Raw genomic sequence first — 18,762 nt, forward strand, 5'->3', positions numbered from 1 at the left:
AAGATGGAAGGAAAAGGAACCAACACAATGATGACAAAGTGAATAGGACGACAGCACTGCCCTGAACAAAGACTCCAGAAGAAATGTCACCAAGAAGATTAAATTAATAGAATACCTGATGGTCTATTACCTGAACATACTGACAGAAGATTTAGACAGGTGGAGGAGAATTTGGAGAACAAGTATATAGAAAATGATAAGAACACAGAGAGCTAAGCAAACAAATAATAACAACAAAAACATTGTGTGAGAAAAGAAAAGTAATCATAGTACACTATATGGCTCAGCTGTGAACAGCTTTTACATGGTCCTAATAATGTAAACCCTGAGACTGATTTAACCAAAGTGATACATGTACTGGGAGGATGAGGGAGGGCAGGAAGTGCAGATGTGTGGGGTCATGGGAGGTGGCTGAGTAAAAGAAAACTGTATCTTCATCTTTCACAGTGTGACATCATCAGACAATGCCTAAAATGAAAATACCAAGAAATAGTGGTATAAGCATGTTATTTAGAGACAGAGGCAAAAGAGAAATAAAAGATTGGAAGTGACTTATTCTAGGGAGCAGGAAATAAAGTGGAAAGTGGGATGGGTAGGCAGGGATTTCCTAATTTTCCTTGTAACATTATTTTTTTAATTAAAAAATTAAAAATCTTTGCCTCATCAAATTATTTGGCTCTTTAAACTACAGGTACATATAACCAATAAAAATAAAAATGCAATTTAAAAAATGCAAAAAGAAGAAAAAGAAAAAGGAATGCCATTTTCTCAGGCATGGTGAATAAAGAACAATTCTTTTCATATGCAACATTTGACAGATTCTTACACAACAGCTTTCTCAGGGTCTCTGGGGAATGTCTCCAGGTTGCCTGTAATGTAGTAGAGAGAACACCACAAGGTTCCTTCTATGTGTCCTCCTTGTGCAGCCTTATGGAAATATTCACCCGCTAAAGTCTGTAAGGAGAGATGAACAAAATGTCACTCTCATTAGTGAAGAGTCCTCCTGGCAGGGCTGGTTTCGTGGGAGCCAAGGTGGTGAGGTACTTTAAGCCTGATATTATTACAGGCTTAAAATTTTGGTACCTTTAAGAAAACCATGTCAAGCAGTAGTTCCAGGGAGACAGCCAGTCACAGAAACTGGCCTCTGGGATGTCTGAGCTCCCTGCAGCTGCTCTGTTGATTATGTTTACCCAATAAATAAGACCACATGTAACTTCGAATACCATTGCCATCTCATTTGATCCTCACATGACCCCTACAAGCTAAATAGAAGACTATATCAGAAGTCACACCAGGTGAAAATTCAGGCATTTGCTTTCCTAACCTTGCTTAATACCTTTCTTCAAACTCATGTGCAAAAACTGCATTTCCAGTAGAAAGGTGAGAATTAGTTTATGACAATAAAAAATCCATGCTTGCAAATGTGTGGGAGGGTTACTAGACATTTGCAATGTCACATACAGGAGCCTATGTCATCAGTGAGAGGTAGAGGGAAAAAAAGTAAAACAAACACTTAGGTGGGTATACTTTCTACCGATTACTATTATTTTTCTGAGGCAGTGAATTATTGTTTTTAACGGCACTGGCTTTGGAGTCAGACAGGCTTGGGTTCAAATCCCAGCTCTACTCCTTACTAGCTGTGTGGCCCTGGGCATGCTAATTAACCACTCTAAACCTCATTTTCTTCAACTAAAAAAACTGGCTTCTGATAGAACCCAGCATGAATGATTGTTGTGAGGATTATATGAGATAACATCCTCTCCAGGTTTAGGATGGTATCTCACAAAGAATAATCTTCCAAGTCTCCCCCCTCCCCAAATCTGCTGTGACCACAGTCTTGCCCATCTCCATAAATGCCACCTCCATTCTTCCATCTCGGTAGATGCCAGACACCCTGGAGTCCTCCCTGACTCCTCTCCACCTCTCACACCCCACATCCAATCCATCAGCAAATCCCATTGCCTCCACCTTCAAAATATATATAGAATCCAATCACATCTCGGTCCCTGCACGGATATTCCCTGGTTTTGTCCACTGTCCTCTCTCACTTGGATTCAATGCATTAACCGCCTGCTCCCACCTCATCTCCCTTCAGGTAGTCTCTACTAGGGTCCAGCAGGAGCCTTTTAAAATACAGCCCTTCACTGCCCCATTTAAGACTGTCCAGTGAGTACCCCGTTCCCTCCTAGCAAAATCTGAATCTCATAATGAGCTGGGCGGCTCCCTCCCTGGTCTTATCACGCCCCCTCCCCATCCCTCTCGCTTCCTGCTCCTGCTACTCTGACCCCTCTGCGGTTCCTCTAGCATGCCAAGCCTGCTTTACCTTCAGGGCCTTTGCCCTGGCTGTCTCCTCCTTCTGGAATGTTCTTCTCCCAGTTATCTGCAAGATTCCTTCTGGAGTAAGTACAGTGTCACCTTATCAGAACGCCTTCCCTGGTCTTTCTTGTTAAATAGCATCCCCAATTTCCTCCCTCCCTGTCTTCCTCATCTGACTTTATTTCTTCCCATAACACTTATCTCCACCTGCCCTTATATTATATATTTATTCATTTATCATCTTTCTCCACCACCAGAATGTAATCTTCACAAGAGCAGGGACTGTTTTTTTCTGCTGATCTATCCCCAGTGACCAGAAAAGCACCTGGCATAGAGTGGGTGTTTAATAAATTTTGACTGTAATGGTGTTTGGGTTATTATTGCCATCGTCAATATTTTTATTAAGAGAGTGGGATTCCATTTCACACTGGGGTCCAGGTCCTAACTCACTAAGTGTATGACTCTAAGTTACTTAACTTCTCAGAGCCTCAGTCTCTTACTCTGTAAAATGGACATAATCATAGTGGTTATTTCAGAGGACAGATAGGATCACATGAGACTGCATATGTGAAGTGCTCTGCACAGACACGAAAGACTGCCATTGTTGTTATTATTGTTAGATCTGGCCTCACACTAGGCAACCCTATCTGGACTCAGCTCTCTTTGCTTCTAGTAAGATCAGGCTCGGCACCATCTCACTCATTCCTACCTTGCATCATCGCCCCTCCCCCCACCTGACCCAATTCAGCCTCCTCCTCCATGAAGTCTTCCCACCGCATGGGCCTTCATTTTTTCCCTTTTCTAAAACTGTCTGGGTCATGCCATTTAGCATACACTTGGCACTTGGCTAAATGCTATCCTTTGATCTTCACTATTTTGTCTTCCTAACTGGACCCCCGAGCTCCTTGAGGACAGGGTCTGTGTCTCAGGTTGTGGCTTTAGCCCCCACAGCACCTGGTCCAGGCTGGGCCCACAGCACACCTTCCACAAACACTCTCTGATCGAGTGATGGGCCAGCTGCAGAGCTGGTCTGAAGTCTTACTCACTTGATTCCTTCCAGGAACTCCAGGGAAAATGCCATCCAAATACAGGACTCCAAGATTATACGATGCATCTGGGTTCCCCATTTCCTCTGCTTTTAACCAGTACTTTGCTGCTTTCGTGTAATTTTTCTTGAATTTGTGATAATACCATCCCAGGCCATTGACTGCCTGATGCAATCCCTGAAATTTCAGAACAAGAAAGAAATTAATTTTTTTTTTTTTTCCCTAATGAAATCTAAAGAGATCTAGAAGCAATTGTAGAAGCATTCCACCTGAGTCTGAGCAAAACCTTTCCTTTCTCTTTTTTGGGGCAGATGGCACTAAAGAAAAGCTAAGTGCTAGGAAACAGGAGCCTGCCTCAGAGTCTTCCCAGGTGGAGTTCACCTGGCTGCTGCTGGGATTTCTGCTTTCTGGCTCAACAGTGACGCTGGCCCCCAAATCATCACTTGGCTCCTGTGGGCTCTTATGCAATGCCCTTGTCTGCAAAAGGCCTCTTATCACCCTGCAGTATTATCAGTGCCTTTGAAATTCATGAGTGCTCACTGCAGCAGGAGGCTTAAAGCCTGCCCTGGCTGGGACAGTTCCTAGGTGACTCGCCTAACCATCTGTTGATTCCTCTGCCCACACCGACAAACCCTCCGAGGGAAGCAGCCATGACATCCTGCATGCAAAGCACAGGTGCTTTGTGACTGCTTGGCATCCCTAGTTCTAACAGGGGGGTCAGAGTCTGGGAGGAGCTGAAGCAGAAGGGAGGGCTGGAAAAGGGAGGAGGGTTTCAGAACCATGTCTAAACCTGGAACTGGCACCGGAGAAGGGCCCATTCATGTCAATCTAGCCTCAAGCCTTCTTGTTCTTGCTGAATTCATTCTAGCAGGTACTGTCATTTGGTTTGCCCAGATGCCTTCACTCGCTTCCAAGTGACAGCCTCCAGCCTGGTTGCTGAAAGCTTAGGAGCCCTGCAGGAGTGCAGCTTGTCCTGACAGAGGCTCCTGCCCAGCCGTGAGACACCTTTGTGCATACCTGTGCACACAGTGCTCTCATTCCTGTCTTCCTGCCAGACCCACAAGACCATGAGCAAACAGGGGAAAAGGGAGTATTAGGGGCAAACAGTGCCCTCACATCTGTAGACTTGTTAAGTCAAAGTGTGGAACCAAATTTCTTTAGCCTCCTCTTTCACCACAGAAGAATGGGTGTCCCTGAACAGATGCCGAGATTCCAGCCTGCAGCCTTTTCAGTCTGCAGTGGCCCCTAAAAGGCTACACCTCCTAGTCTTTATGTTGTCATCTGGAGGCCAGGAAGACTCAGAGAAAGAAACTAGCAAAGTCCATTAGAATAGAAGCTCCGTGAAGGCTGGATCTTGGTTTTTATCCCAGGTACAGAGCAGGCACTCAGTAAATATTTAACAAGTGAATGAAAGCCACTCTTGGAATACTGATGTTGAACAAAGTGAAATCCAAATCCTGCACCCTCAGGATCTAGAGTAGGGCTCACATCCACAGGTCCTCAAGATATTTGACTTTAGAGTGCTACTTGGGGAAGCGTCAGTGCTGCACATCCAGTCATGGACATGTTGTTCTAGAGCCTAGTACAATGTAAGCTCCCAGTGAGTATTGCAGAATGCATTTTGGTGAAGCAATAGACCAGGTCATACTATACAGTGGCAAGAACCAGCTTTGGAAAAAGTCTACGGAAGGTACAAATCAAAATGGCTTTTGCTAGTGCTTGCCTCCAGAGGCCACAACCTCATTCACATGCACCTGTCATCACTCAAAACATTTTCAGAACTCTTCCTTTAGGGCTTGCATTGGGACCTAGTACAGGAGCCCTACAAGGTATTCTATCTTGCTGCTTAATTCTCATAGTTTGTTCTGGATGTTTACCCAGCTCAATCGAACAGATATGCCTCCATCTGACTTTTAGCTAGTCCTAAAAATCAGATTATATGGAACCTTCAGCCCAGTGGCTGACAAAGAGTAGGGGCTATTGGGACCCCGAAAGCGATACCCCAAAGTGAAAGCCTCAGAAGCAGCTTTGAAAGCAAAGTTTTCCTCTGACCTTCTCCTGCCTTCCTGTCTCTCAGCCTCATTCTCCCCTGAGACAAGCCATAGAATCTGGAATCCCTCTTCCCCAAGGCAGGTCATAGATACACTCTAATCTTCCCTCCTGCCTTTTTGACTTGGAGCTGGCCATAAAGAATTTCCCTGATCTACCTTGTCTGATTGCAGTCAGATGACCCCCATTCCAGAAAGGTTTCTGCCCCATGCCCTGGAGGAAGGAATGCTACACAGAGAGGTCAAGAATCTGAACAGACAGGCCTTGATGGATTTCCCCACTCAGTCTATTAGCATTAGGTCATATCTTTCTTGTCTAATCACATTTCTACACAGCTGTTCTTGCCTCACAGAACCTAAGCATAAAAGTGGCCAGTTTTCCTTATATCTCTGGGTCTTCATTCTGAAGGCTCCCACATCACATAAAACTATGATATAATAAAAGATGTTATGCCTTTTCCTCATAATAATCTGTGTTTATCAGTTGATTTTCAGAGAATCTTCAGGAGGTTGAAGGGGATGTCTTCCCTTGGCTCCTACAGGCTTTAATAAGTCCTCGCTGAGTGAATGAATGAGAATCAAACAACACTTTTAACAACATGACTACTTCAGGCCATAAAACTGCATTTCCTCAATACTTACCTAGGCTTTGCTAAAAATGCATTCAAAATAAAGCACATTAGACATCAGTTCACCACCAGGATGGCCAAAGAGATGCAAATTTCACACCTGTGGGGAAACCCCCTCACTGCCCCACCTTAGGGTGCTCTGGAACCAAAGACCTCAATGACCTCCGTTAAGCTGTGTTTCTACTTCTGCCCTATCAGTTGCATTGGGGTCAGGAGCTGGGGCTCACATAATCAGGTGCCCTCTTCCTGGGTTACATGCCCTCTTGACAACACAGAGACAATGAGCAAAAATCAGCACGGTTACTTTACAAGTCTTCATCAATAAGGCGAATATTGGCAGCCTTGGGAATGGAGGAACTCAAGACCCAAAAGGGCTATGAAGTGCCCTGTCAAGGTGGGGAATTACAGTGGCTTCTACAAATCTGTTTATTTGCACATCTGTGTGCATGCATGCGTGTGCATGTGTGAGTGTACATGTGTTGGGCATGTGCATGTGTGTACACGTGTGTGCATGCCCCCCAGCAAAATATTATAATCTCCACTCCAGTGCTGCATAAAAACTAGCTGATTTGAAGATACCACTGAAACATAAATAGTGACGAGAGCAAAATAATCCCTAAATCTAGCAATAAACTTGATAAACAGCCCCTTAGCAAAGCACAAGAAGCAAATGGGAATTGGACATGACAGGGTTAACCTTCAAAGAAACTAGGTTTTCGGTTTTCCTGATTCAATGGCATTTCTACCCATTCAATTTCAAGGAGCCCTGCTGCTTGTTATCAGGGCAGCTCCTGATTATAATTTTAGCCTTCAAACAAAATCAGCCCAAATTCTATTGACTGGAAGGTGAAATTAGCTTTTGAATTTTGCTGTCCCCATTGTGGCAAATTTCTGTATGTATTGTAACTCAGAAATGACTAATCACTGCAAGGCCAGGTGACCCCTCCCCATCCCATTTCCACCTTGGGGCTTTGTAGGAAGAGGCTGTCCATTTCCTCTTCTAGACTTGGGAGCGTGGGTGTAAGAGGTGAAATTGTTTGCTCTGACAATATGCATGCGTTACCTTGGAAGCCGCTTTCTTCATTAGCTCTAAGGCAAGCCGTCTGTTCTTTTTTACTCCTTGACCCTAAACATTGATAAACAGCAATGATTATGAAGAAAATAAACCCAACATGCACTCAAAGGCATCACACAGATACACCAACACTCGATAGCAAATACTTACAAATAAAACCCTAACCTTAATTTAAACCCAATCTTAACAATTTCTGTATGCAGTGTTTTTCCGTTATCATCATCATCATTATTATCGCTTGTGTTTGTGGGAGCAGAGGTGACAGACCTCAACCTCCCAGCTTTACAGAGATCACTGTGTGAATCACATTCCCATCAATCCACAGGTAATGTTGGGGGCCGTGAATCAGGTTAAATGAGCTTGCTCATCCTGGATGCTTTCCTCTGGGGATTATCTCATTTGCCAGCCAGATAAAGCACTTTATCTGTGCTGGACAGTCAAGAGGTAGGCTGTCGTTTGCAGCCATCTCCCATCTTGGCTGGAGTCCCCAGGGTGGAACATTGTGGCTTCAGAATAAGCTCGAGAACTAGCTGTGAAGGAGATAGGTCTCTGTGGAATCAGTTGCCTCAGATGAAACTAACAGAAACTAACAAGTTTCTTCCAGCAAAATCAAGATTTTCCAGAAGAGGCAGTGTGTCCACCACAGAAACGGGCTTTGGGGTTCTTGTAAAAGAAGAGGAACTCTGTGGACCACACTGAGGTGTGCGGAGAACCATGTGAGGAAATAGTGGGTCCGAGGCTGGGACAGAAGGTCTGATAGTGACGATGCCAGGCATGGGGAGCCTGTTGAAAACGGCTGCTGCTTCCAAACTCACTTGGAATTACTGACAGCCCTCATCCACCATGGGCCTCATGGGGTCCTCCTGGACTCAGACACAGCGGTTGACAGGATGACATGTGATATGAATGTGAGAGGGCTCTGCAAATTTGCAATGAACACAGGTATTAACTCTATTTAAATGCTTAGCTCTACAGTGAATGGAGATAGCACTAGCAAACATTCTTGTGTTAACATGGGCCAAGCTCTGTCCTATCCTATCTAATCCTTGCGATAACCCCACCCAAGTTGCTGTGTTATTCCCATCTAAGAAACTTGCTCAGAGTCACATGTGAGAAGTGGAGGCAGGATTTGAAACCACAATCCACGCTTATTTTCTCCTGTATGTTTCAGTTCATAACCTCCTTGAAGGATACAGGAAACACACAGGATATGCTTGATTCTATATTTTTCAGGACTCAAAATAAAATTGTGAATCCAACAAAAGATTAAATTACATCCTACAAGTTTCTACTTTAACTTACCTATTTGATAAAACCACTGAACTGAAGCAAAAGTGGAAGATAAAATATTTTTCAGAAGTGCACTGTGACTTCATTTAATTAGAGAGGAAGAAAGGAGAGAAAAGGACATAGAAGGATACTTGGGATAACTGCATGGAAAAATAAACAACCTTTTTGAACTTCTGGAAGAGCATCAAGAGAGACCAGAATCACAGAATGTTAGAACCTGGTCGAATTCAAAGTTTATCTTCTCTAACTTTTTGTTTTGAAGAAATAAAACCGGGGCCCAGAAAGGCTTACTTATCTATAGCCCCCAGTTAGAACTGCAACTACAATCCAGATATTCTGATTTCTAGGATAGGGATATTTCCAGTATACTTGCTATTTAATCAGAAGTGCAATGATTTCTTGCACAAAGACTGTGCAACTATACACAAATCTGAGTAATACTGGAAGATGTTAAATGAGATAAATGAATGTCCTGGTACATAGTAAGTGCTCAGTAACTATCCACTGGATGAAGTGATGGAGGACAGCTGTTGCAGTCAAAGTCAAAGCTGCATCCTCATGTGGATGCAAGATGGGGTGCACCTGACTGCCTTGGACAAACCACACCATTGTGCTGGTGCCATCCTCGCCTACAATAAGCCAGGTGTCCACACACAGCAAAATTGCTCAGTGCTGTTCTCTACATTTGGAAAGCCCATTTCCTGCATGAGATTCTTTCACATGGAATACACTTGAAGAGATCTCCTAGCTACAGGTAAATCTTTCCTGAGATGCTGCTAAAGAGCTTCCTGCATTGCACCAAGAGATAACTTAGCTGCAATGCAGGAAAGCCCAAAATAGAAACAAAAACCTTTAAGGTTTGGGAATTCGGACCCTAAGGAAACATTACGTAACCTCCAGAGTCTTTTTTTTATGTATTTGCCTCTGTCTGATGGGTACCTTCATCTTCTCCACCCTTTGGACAGTGACCCACCCCAACTCTGTGGACAGGTTCTGCTGCTCTGTTCTATCTGTCCTCTGTCTTCCCCTCCAGTGTAGGAGCCCCTGAGGTCAGGAACGTGGCTCAGGCATCTGTGCATCCCTCCAACTCAAACATTCATTCTGCAGCCCCGAGTGAACGCTTATTGAATAAATACATGAATGCACTAGTATATGGCTAAGATTCAATTTCTATGTTGATTCGACGACTGGAAAGAGAAGATCCAGGCTCTCAATTTGGAAACCATAACAATCAATAGGTTTTCACACTCTGATAGGATTTAGAGGGTTAGAAATGTAGCAAAAGTCATGGTTGTTAATCAGTGAGTGGCCACAGCTGTGGTTCTGGAGATAGGGCTGGCCACATGAGTACAAGTCCCCGTTTAAAGACACTGAGTATTTGGGAGCAGCTGTTTTCTTTGGGAGTGGACATAGGGTCCGAGTGTTTCCTTATCAAAGCCAGAGCTTTTTACTTTTCCAAGAATCATGAATTTATATCTCTGTGTATGGGGATGAAGACCACAGACTGTAAAGCCAGACTGCCTGGATCCCAGTCCCACATCTGAGATGAACCAGCTGGGTGACATTGGGCAAGTTATAAAGCCTTTCTGTGCTTCTGTTTCTATATATAAATGGCAATTTACCTTGTAAGCTGTTGGTGAGAATTAAATATTTTAATACATGTAAAATAGATAACAAGCACTCAATCAGCATGAACTATTATTATCTCGTAGAAGACACACAGCAGTTTACAGTTCTCAAAGCCCATGGGTTACGCTGTCTCATCAAATCTGTGGTCACTCCATCATCCCATGAGAGCAGATGATGCCACGGACATACATGATGGTTACAGAGGTGGGACTTTAATGCCTGTCCTCTGTCTCCTAGGCTCTTCCCACCCCTCCCCCCCATTATCTCATTGTCTTAAAACCAAGTCTTTGCTTTCATCAGCAGGACTGCTGGGATCCAGCCCAAATACATGCTTTGTTTAAGCTGTAACTCAATGAGAACTATGCTTGGTGGCAAACTTGCGGCAACTGTGGGGGCTGGTGGCCGTGTACCAATCCACAAAATATGAGTGTCTCCTCCAGAATGTTACTGTTCTTGCAAAAGCAAAGAGAGCCTAGATGCCAAACATAAGACTAATGATTAAAAATGAGACCAGGGAACTGCTTCTGACTCTGTCTTTTTAGCCAATGTCCCCTTCCATCAAGATTGACGTAAACATACACTAAGTTTATTCAGTTACAGACGCCCTGTTTGCCTGCAGACCCACGGGAAACTGCTCAGGAAGTCTGATAAGAATTGCACAACTGCAGCACGGATTCAGTGACTCTCACCTTGAATAACACAATGGCATAGTCATATATTAACGCGGGGTCCTCGGTCTCCAGGGCACCCTTGGCATACCATTCGATTGCAGCCTCGGGATTCTTGGCCACGCCTTGCTGCCCCCAGAATAGCATCTGGGCCAACCGTTGCTTAAAGACAATAACAATTTAAAGCAATGACTTTCCTGTGTAATGCTTAATATAAGACTTTAAAAGGTGGGAGGACAAACCTAGTTTATAACGTTTTATATCGAGAACCAAGAATTAGCTAGACACACTTTATCTCCCAACTGGGGGCCAGAGTCCTAAAGGTGGATTTGTATAAATAGGAGTCCTTAATACAAGTGGAAAATGGTGTGTGTGTGTGTGTGTATCTACTGCACCCAGGGCCAGAGCTGGAGACAACCTGGAGGAACTTGGTCAATGATCACAACTCTCTCCTGTCCTCATATGCCTGCTCCTCTGGGAGGTATTGCCCATATTTTTGGCCCAGTGATTGGCGAGGAGGTCTCTGCACATCCGTATCACTCAGGGCATCCCTCTATAGCACTTATCTCTTATCATGTCATGTGTGTGCATGGCTGGCTCCACCAGCAGACTTGAGACTGGGAGCTCACAGGAGAAAAAAGGAACCTCAAGATGCAATCTGTCTTTGCCCTCGTCCCCTTGGCCCCCACCCAGCAGAGCTCAGCATAAGCTCACAGAAGCTGCTTAACAAAGACTTGCTGGATGGAGGAAGGAAGATGGGCCCATCCTTAGGAAAGTTAACGCAAGCTCTAGAGCCCCCAGGAAATGGCTCTGGCAGTGGTGTTTCCAGAGCAACACACTGGAATTCCTGCCTGCAGTGGAAAGACTGCAGGCTAGAACGGGTACCAAGAATGGAGCCAGGCGCCACACGTGTTCACATTCTGGCCCCAGGTGGGGCCCTTATTGTCTTTCCTTCTTTCCGGTTCTCTTGTCTCCTTCTCTTCCCTGCCCCCCCAAATACTCATAACTCATAGCAAAATATCTCCTGCAATGTTGGAAAGATCTCTACAGACAGGTGGGAGAACTGTTACAAAAGAGTTTCTGAACCATTTGCTTTGTAAATGCCTTTGGTTTTTTTTCTTTCCCTTTCCCATCCCTGGTCATCTGCCTCCTTAGCAGACCCAGAGGCTCCTCATGACACCATTGTGCTTGCTGGGAGCACTAAGCAAAAGCTAAATCCATCCTTTGGGAAGTAGGTTTCCTCTGGTGCAATTAGCCTTAGCAAGCTCCCATCAAGGGCTCTTCTTCATAGTGAAATCAAAGTCAGGAATCAGACAGAGGATGTTTCCCCAGCCTCTGCCCTTTCTCATGCCTCTTAAAAGTCTATCCAAAAGACAAGGGATGATCAAGAGACAAGGTTGGTCCTAGCACTCTGTGATGATTTTCTATTGGCCTCCTAGCTGAATGCATGGCTTCTTCTCAAGGCCCATCTAATCTCTCCTGCACCTCATGATGCTTCTTGCTTTTCTATTGAATGCACCAAAATATCTGATGGTAGTCTTTAGAGCTGCTCATAAATATTGTGGCACTCTCCTTCTGGATGGGTGGCAGCACTATGCTCTGGCCTACTTGAAGTCACAAGGGGCCATGTGACTCTCTTTGGCCAGGGAAATGTGAGCAGTGACTTGTGCCGCTCCTGAGCCAAAGTGCGAAGAGCCAGCCTGTGACGTGCCACGGCTGTGCCTCTGTCAGGTGGGGCTCCTAGGGGACTGTGTGAGCAGAGTCCCTGCCTACCCCCATGGGAGATGTAGAGTGAGCAGAAAATACACCAGTGGGGTCTGAAGCCAGAGGGAGGTTTGGGATGTTTTGTTACTGCAGCATAGCTTGGCCCATCCTGGCTGACAGAACCTTCAAGGTCAGCCACCGCACTGTACCTGAGCTGCTGCATTGCCACGGGTCGCTTCGTGCTTCAACCACATGAAGACGTCTCCATCTTCTTTGGTTTGTACCTTGAGGATTTCATCATCTTTTAGTCGAATTGTTTCAACATATGCCTAGGAAAGAAGGAAATATCCAAATGATAGGGACACACAAAAGACGTGACATTATTCTTAAATTAGCAACTGCTCAAGCAAAAAGAATCTGAATAATTGAAATATGAAGTGGGCCTGCAATAACAGAAGATAAAATTCACTTAAAATAAATGTACCACATCTCGCATATCTAAACGGGTGTCTGTTCCCATCAAAGTGTTTGCCTTGGAAGGCCAAAATTATTTCCATTTCTACTTCTACTGCTCAACCTTTTCTGAAGTCCACTTTGTGCCACTGATTTTAGAGCCAGATTACACACATACAGCAGCAAAAACGGTGAATCAATATTTTCTAAGTATAACCTTATTTTTTATCCTAGAGTCTTACTGGCCTGCATGAAAACCCCCTTTTATTTTGAAGGCTCAGCTCCAAATACCTTTTGGCTATTTCCAAAAATTAAATCTACTCTGGGAAGAAGAGGATGACTTAACTCTGAGGATGCGAGAAAGAATGTGCTAGAGGCACTAACAATGAACCCAAAGGGAAAGTTCACAAAATGTTTTGAATTTGCACACAGCCTCCCAGGTATCTGACTCCTTTGAAGAAATGATTCATTGTGATGTATAAATTTGGGCTGTTTATTAAAAATCGGGTCCTGTTGTTTCGCAGTCGCCCCTTAGAAATATGAAGTCTATCTAACAGTGCCATGAGGGAGTTAGGAGAGGGTGTTCCATCCCCAGCACAGCCACAGGCAGATGGTGAAAAAATTGGATCTGGACTAATTTGGGAAAGAAGCCTCAGAGAACAAGGAGTCAGGCCTGATTTCCCTTCTGACCCTCTTTGTTAGACAGTTAAGAAAAGTACTTAGAGTCATAAATTCTGTAGCTGTGTCAATCCAGGGGTCCTTTTCAAAAGCCTAGGGGGCTGAGACTTGGAGACTGTGCTAGGCTCAGAACCTAGCAGGTTTCCATTCCTGCTGGATGTGCAACCTTGGGAGGCCACCGAGCTAAGAGCAACAATTAGAATAATAATCGCCACTATCTTTTACTGAAACCAACTATATGTCAGATGTTTAACAAATGTTTTTCATTTAATCCTCACAACAAGGCCGTGACCCAGGTCACTGCCCCGATTTATAGGCAAAGAAACTGAGGCTCAGAAGGTGAAATCATGAACTCAGGTAACATTGTAGAGCTGGCCCTGGAAGCCAGGCTGGCTTGACTCCAAAGAGAGCTCTTCCCGCTCCCACGTGATGTCGCCCTCTAGCAAGAAGACCCTGGAATCCAGTCTGGGCACAAGCTACTCCATCTGGTGTACACTTTGCCAAGTGCATGGTCACCATGTACAGATGGCACCCATGAGCGGGCACTTCAGCTCAAACCCCCGGAGACGCTCTGTCTTTTGTAAAGAGCCTGGAATTGGGCTGATGAGGAATTTGTAAGTGGAGAGTTTTCGTTCGTCTGGGGAGTTGGGGTATTTTGACTTTTGGTTGTTTTTCTTCTCCTTGTTTTATTTCCTCCTCCTGCTCCTTGTCATGGGATTTGAATGAAAGACATAACACATGAAGACACAGTCCCCACCCTGCAGAGATTTACCCTCTTTGGTCTTTCTGCCCCTCTCTGGCAGTGATAATAGAGCACAATAACCATCATGCACAGAGTGCCAGGCACTGTTCTAATTGCTCATCAAATCTCTGTAACCTAATAAGACAGTCACCATCAATGTCCCCATTTCACATATGTAAAAACAGGCCCCGAGAGGTTAAGTCACTTGCTCAAGGTCACAGATGTAGTTGTTCAAACTCAGGAGTCAAATCCAGATGGGCTGATGTGGGGCCCCCACCCCTCACCCAGCCTTGCCCTCCTGCCAAGGACACTTGCATCTGGGAGGAAGCTAATGGTGGACTGTCTCACCATCTCCCCTTACACGTAATGAGCTCTAACAGTTGGAGAAGGGTCCTGGCATGTTTCCAAAGGACCTGTGCATAGCTGTGAAGAAGGGACACATTTGTCTTCTGTATTCCTGTCTGCTGCCCTGGCTGCCTCCCACTCCCCTGGGAGCTGCCACTGAGCCTTGCAGCAGGGTGGGGCCAGTAAGAGCACAACCTCTCATATCAGACTGAGGAAACTTGAGTTCTAACTCACCACTAACTACCCCTGGGCCTTGGCTCAGTGACTTCACTTCTCTGAGACTCAGTTTCTGCCTCCATGAAATGGAGCCTAGCATAGCACCTGCTATATCAAAAGCACTCAACCTTTTAGCCATTACTTTTTACAGTGCAAAGAGTTAGAAAGACCTAAGTTCCAATCTAGGCTCCACTACTCACTTGCTGTGTGACTTTGGGCAAGTTCTTTAGCTTCACCAAATCTCAGTGGCACATCTGTAAAATGAGAGTGACACTCATGCTGACCTCAGGGTTGCATGAGAATTAAATGAGATTGTTTACGAGAGAGTTTAGCGAGTGCCTGGCACTCGGCACTCATCACTTCTTAGGGCCTCCATTCATTCTAATGTGTAAAAGGCTGACAGCAGTTTAGAACGATAGCCCTCCTACTGGTATTTGCAGGCTTGTACAGCTCAAAGCCTTATATGGTGGGGATAAAGATCTACCTAAGAGAATTCTATGCTTTAGAAAATGGAAGGAATAGAATTTGGGGAGCTAGTGCTGGGGCTGAAACACTCTGGAGCGCTCATGGTCCGTGCTGGGCTCTCTTCAGCTCAGGGCATGTGGATGAACTCCTTCATGCTATAACCACCTGGGAGGCGCAGACCATCACGGTGCTCATCTTGCAGGAGAGAAACTGAGACAGAGGAGAGCATATTATCCAACATTTCACGCCCAGTGAAGAGCAGCCTGGAAGCTGAACCCAAGCAAATCTGGCCCCGGAGCCGCACCACACTACCCAGGCCGGGGGCGGGTTGCTCCACCACAGTTCTGGGGTCACCACAGCAGCACTGGGCACTGTGCCGGAGCCACATGTCTGGGGCCTTCTGTAAAAGCTGATCACCTGCAAAGACATCTGAAGAAGCAAAGACCCTTAAGGGGAACAGCTTTCGGTTGTTCACTCATTCAGACTTTGTTTTTGTGACCAAAAAATGATGCTTCGGATGGAAAAGCAGCCAAGCCAGGGAGAAGTGGTTGCCTGGAGGAGTGACAGCCATAGCGGGGTGGGGGAGGGCGTGCGGGGCCAGTGGACGTTGGCAGGAACCAAGAGTCCTGCACTGACCAGTTCTGGGATCATCCATGGTTTCTGTGGGGGTGAGAGGGGGGTCTTTTGTCGTTGCTTTATAAAACCAGCATCTCTAAAAGTTCCTATCTTATGCTGCAGGGTCAAAACCTGCTGAGCAGGTCACAGGAGGCCCAATGTCTGGAGACTCTGCCATCCTCTGACCACCAGGGACCAAGCCCCAGAGAAGGTCCACACCGTCCCAGAGGTGCTGACGCTCCTGTGCTCTGCCCCTTTCCCTGTGGTCAGCCTGCAGCCTACAAAGGGCAGCGTTCATACCGGATCCGCTGTGTGCCATTGATCACAGAGGGCAGAGAAGGGGTTGGGCACAGAGAAAGGAAGGGAGGAAGGGAGAGAAAGGAGAGAGAGAGAAAGGAAGAGAAGAAAGAAAGAGGAACAGAGAGAAAGAAAGAAGGGGAGGGAGCGAGTGGAACAGAGAGAGTGAGTGAGAGAGGAGAAGGAGGAAAAGAGAAAGAACAGAAGAGAAGGAAGAAAGAGGAAGAGAGGACAGAAGAGAGAAAAGGGGGAGGAGGGAGGAGAGGAGGGAGAGAAGGGGAGGAGGGAGAGGAGGGAGAGGAGGGAGAAGAGGGAGAGGAGGGAGAAGAGGGAGAGGAGGGAGAGGAGGGGAGGAGTGAGAGGAGGGAGAGGAGGGAAAGGAAGGAGGGGAGGAGAGGAGGGAGAGGAGGGAGAAGAGGGAGAGGAGGGGAGGAGGGAGAGGAGAGAGAGGAAGGGAGGAGAGAGAGGAGGGGAGGAGGGAGAGGAGGGGAGGAGAAAGAAGAGGGAGAGGAGGGAGAGGAGGGAGAGGAGGGGAGGAGGGAGAGGAGGGAGAGGAGGGAGAGGAGGGGAGGAGAGAGAGGAGGGAGAGGAGGGGAGGAGGGAGAGGAGGGGAGGAGAAAGAAGAGGGAGAGGAGGGAGAGAGGGGAGGAGGGAGAGGAGGGAGAGGAGGGAGAGGAGGGGAGGAGAGAGAGGAGGGAAGGAGGGGAGGAGGGAGAGGAGGGAGTGGAGGGAGAGGAGGGGAGGAGGGAGAGGAGGAGAGGAGGGAGAGGAGGGGAGGGGGGAGAGGAGGGGAGGAGGGAGAGGAGGGGAGGAGGGAGAGGAGGGGAGGAAGGAGAGGAGGGGAGGAGGGAGAGGAGGGGAGGAGGGGAGGGGGGAGAGGAGGGGAGGGGGGAGAGGAGGGGAGGAGGGAGAGGAGGGGAGGAGGGGAGGGGGGAGAGGAGGGGAGGGGGGAGAGGAGGGGAGGAGGGAGAGGAGGGGAGGAAGGAGAGAGAAAGGGAAGGAAAGAAAGAGGGGGAGGGAGAGAAAGAAGGGGACCAAGAAAGGAGACAATGAAAGAAGAGGTCAGGATGGAAAAAATCCTGTATTTTTGCAGCTGTGGAGTGAACATTCTCAGAAGCCTCAGGTTTTCCAGAAGCATCTGTCTTCCCTGGAGCTGTGAACTGTCACGGTTCAGCCAGCCCCCCTGGGAACTGAGGAGCAGGCCTGGCAAGAGCACGGGGCATTTCCATAGCCTGCATTCAAACCACTGTCCTCCACCAGCTTCCTTCAGGGCCTGGCGGGACCGCTAAGAGGAACCTGCCTCTCAGAGAGGTTTAGCACCAGCTATAATGTTTGACTCGCAACGGGAGTGTGTTTTCTTGGTTGAAATTTGACATTTCAGGGATCTTACAGTAAGAATGGGGAAACATCAGCTGTAAGAGTGGAGAGACAGGGAAGCAAGGTTCCCCAAGTGTAGGAAGTCCCCTGTAAAGGTGGCGCTGAGTGCAGGGAGGCAGAGTTTGAGACCGAGTGCTCTGGGGACCTGCTGTCAACCACAAAACACTGCTCGTCTGAAAGCACCAGCATCAACTAGACATCGCGGTCATTTGTGTCCTCTCTGGACAAACTCTGCACTCTCATGCCATTCATCCCTCCACGGGTAAACACTGAGTCCCAACTACAGGTCAAGCACGCTGCTGCGCACTGGGGTCACCGAGGTGAAGAGCCAAGGTCCCTGCTTCAGAGAGCTCACAGTCTCCTGGGGGAGCAGCTTTGTAACCCTGTGCACAACGTCCATCATAGGAGCAATGACAGAGATGTGCCCTGGGGCTACAGTGGCACAGCAACGGGGAGATCCAATGAGGCTTCTGAGGAGTAGGTGATGTCTGAGCAAGCGTTAAAGTAGGAGGAATCTGTGGGAAATGGGGTGTGGAGAAAGCAGACAGGCCGACGAGCCCAAGTCTAGGAGGCATAAATGGCACGCACGGTGTGGCCAAAGGTTTGTGTTGTCGGAGCTGGCAGGCCAAGCAGGAATTGTTACGAGTTGCGGTTGGGAGGTGGAGAGAAACCAGATCAAGGAACACCTCATATGCCCCATGACAGCTGGACTTAGTTCTTCTGGGTCAATACTTCCCAGCCTTGGCCGCACATTACGATCATCTGAGGAGCTTTTAAAATATACATAGGCTGGTTAGCTCAGTGAGTGCTGATAACACCAGGGTCTAGGGTTCAGTCCCTGTACTGGCCAGTCTCAAAAAAAAAAAATATATATATAGAGAGAGAGAGAGAGAGACACACACACACACACACACACACACACACACACACGCACACACGCACACATGCATATACGCATATCATATGCCTGGGCCCCACCCCATGTCGCTTCGATAAGACTCCCTGGGGTGGAGCCTGTGCAGAGGTGTTCTTTAGGACCCAGGTGATTCTGACGCTCAGGTAGGTTGAGAAGGTCTTCTGTTGTCTACTGTTGACAACACACTTGGAGTGAGAAGAGGATGGGAAGAGACAAGACTGGTGACAGAAAGACCAGTGAGGAAGCGTATTAG

At 46.8% G+C, this 18,762-nt stretch overlaps 1 protein-coding gene across 2 annotated transcripts in view; it reads right to left on the reverse strand.

The window, feature by feature from the left end:
* Nucleotides 1-18,762, reverse strand: part of SEL1L3 (SEL1L family member 3) — a 98,978-nt gene that overhangs the window by 24,646 nt on the left and 55,570 nt on the right. For both annotated transcript variants that reach the window (XM_063107781.1, XM_063107780.1), the window contains exons 12-16: nucleotides 12,615-12,734; nucleotides 10,723-10,863; nucleotides 7,103-7,165; nucleotides 3,363-3,539; nucleotides 827-954 (exon numbers count right to left, since the gene is read on the reverse strand). In XM_063107781.1, the coding sequence (XP_062963851.1) occupies nucleotides 827-954; nucleotides 3,363-3,539; nucleotides 7,103-7,165; nucleotides 10,723-10,863; nucleotides 12,615-12,734 (629 nt within the window). The remainder of the gene's footprint in view (nucleotides 1-826; nucleotides 955-3,362; nucleotides 3,540-7,102; nucleotides 7,166-10,722; nucleotides 10,864-12,614; nucleotides 12,735-18,762) is intronic.

This window comes from Cynocephalus volans, chromosome 9, assembly GCF_027409185.1.
Source record: "Cynocephalus volans isolate mCynVol1 chromosome 9, mCynVol1.pri, whole genome shotgun sequence".
Classification (NCBI taxonomy): domain Eukaryota; kingdom Metazoa; phylum Chordata; class Mammalia; order Dermoptera; family Cynocephalidae; genus Cynocephalus; species Cynocephalus volans.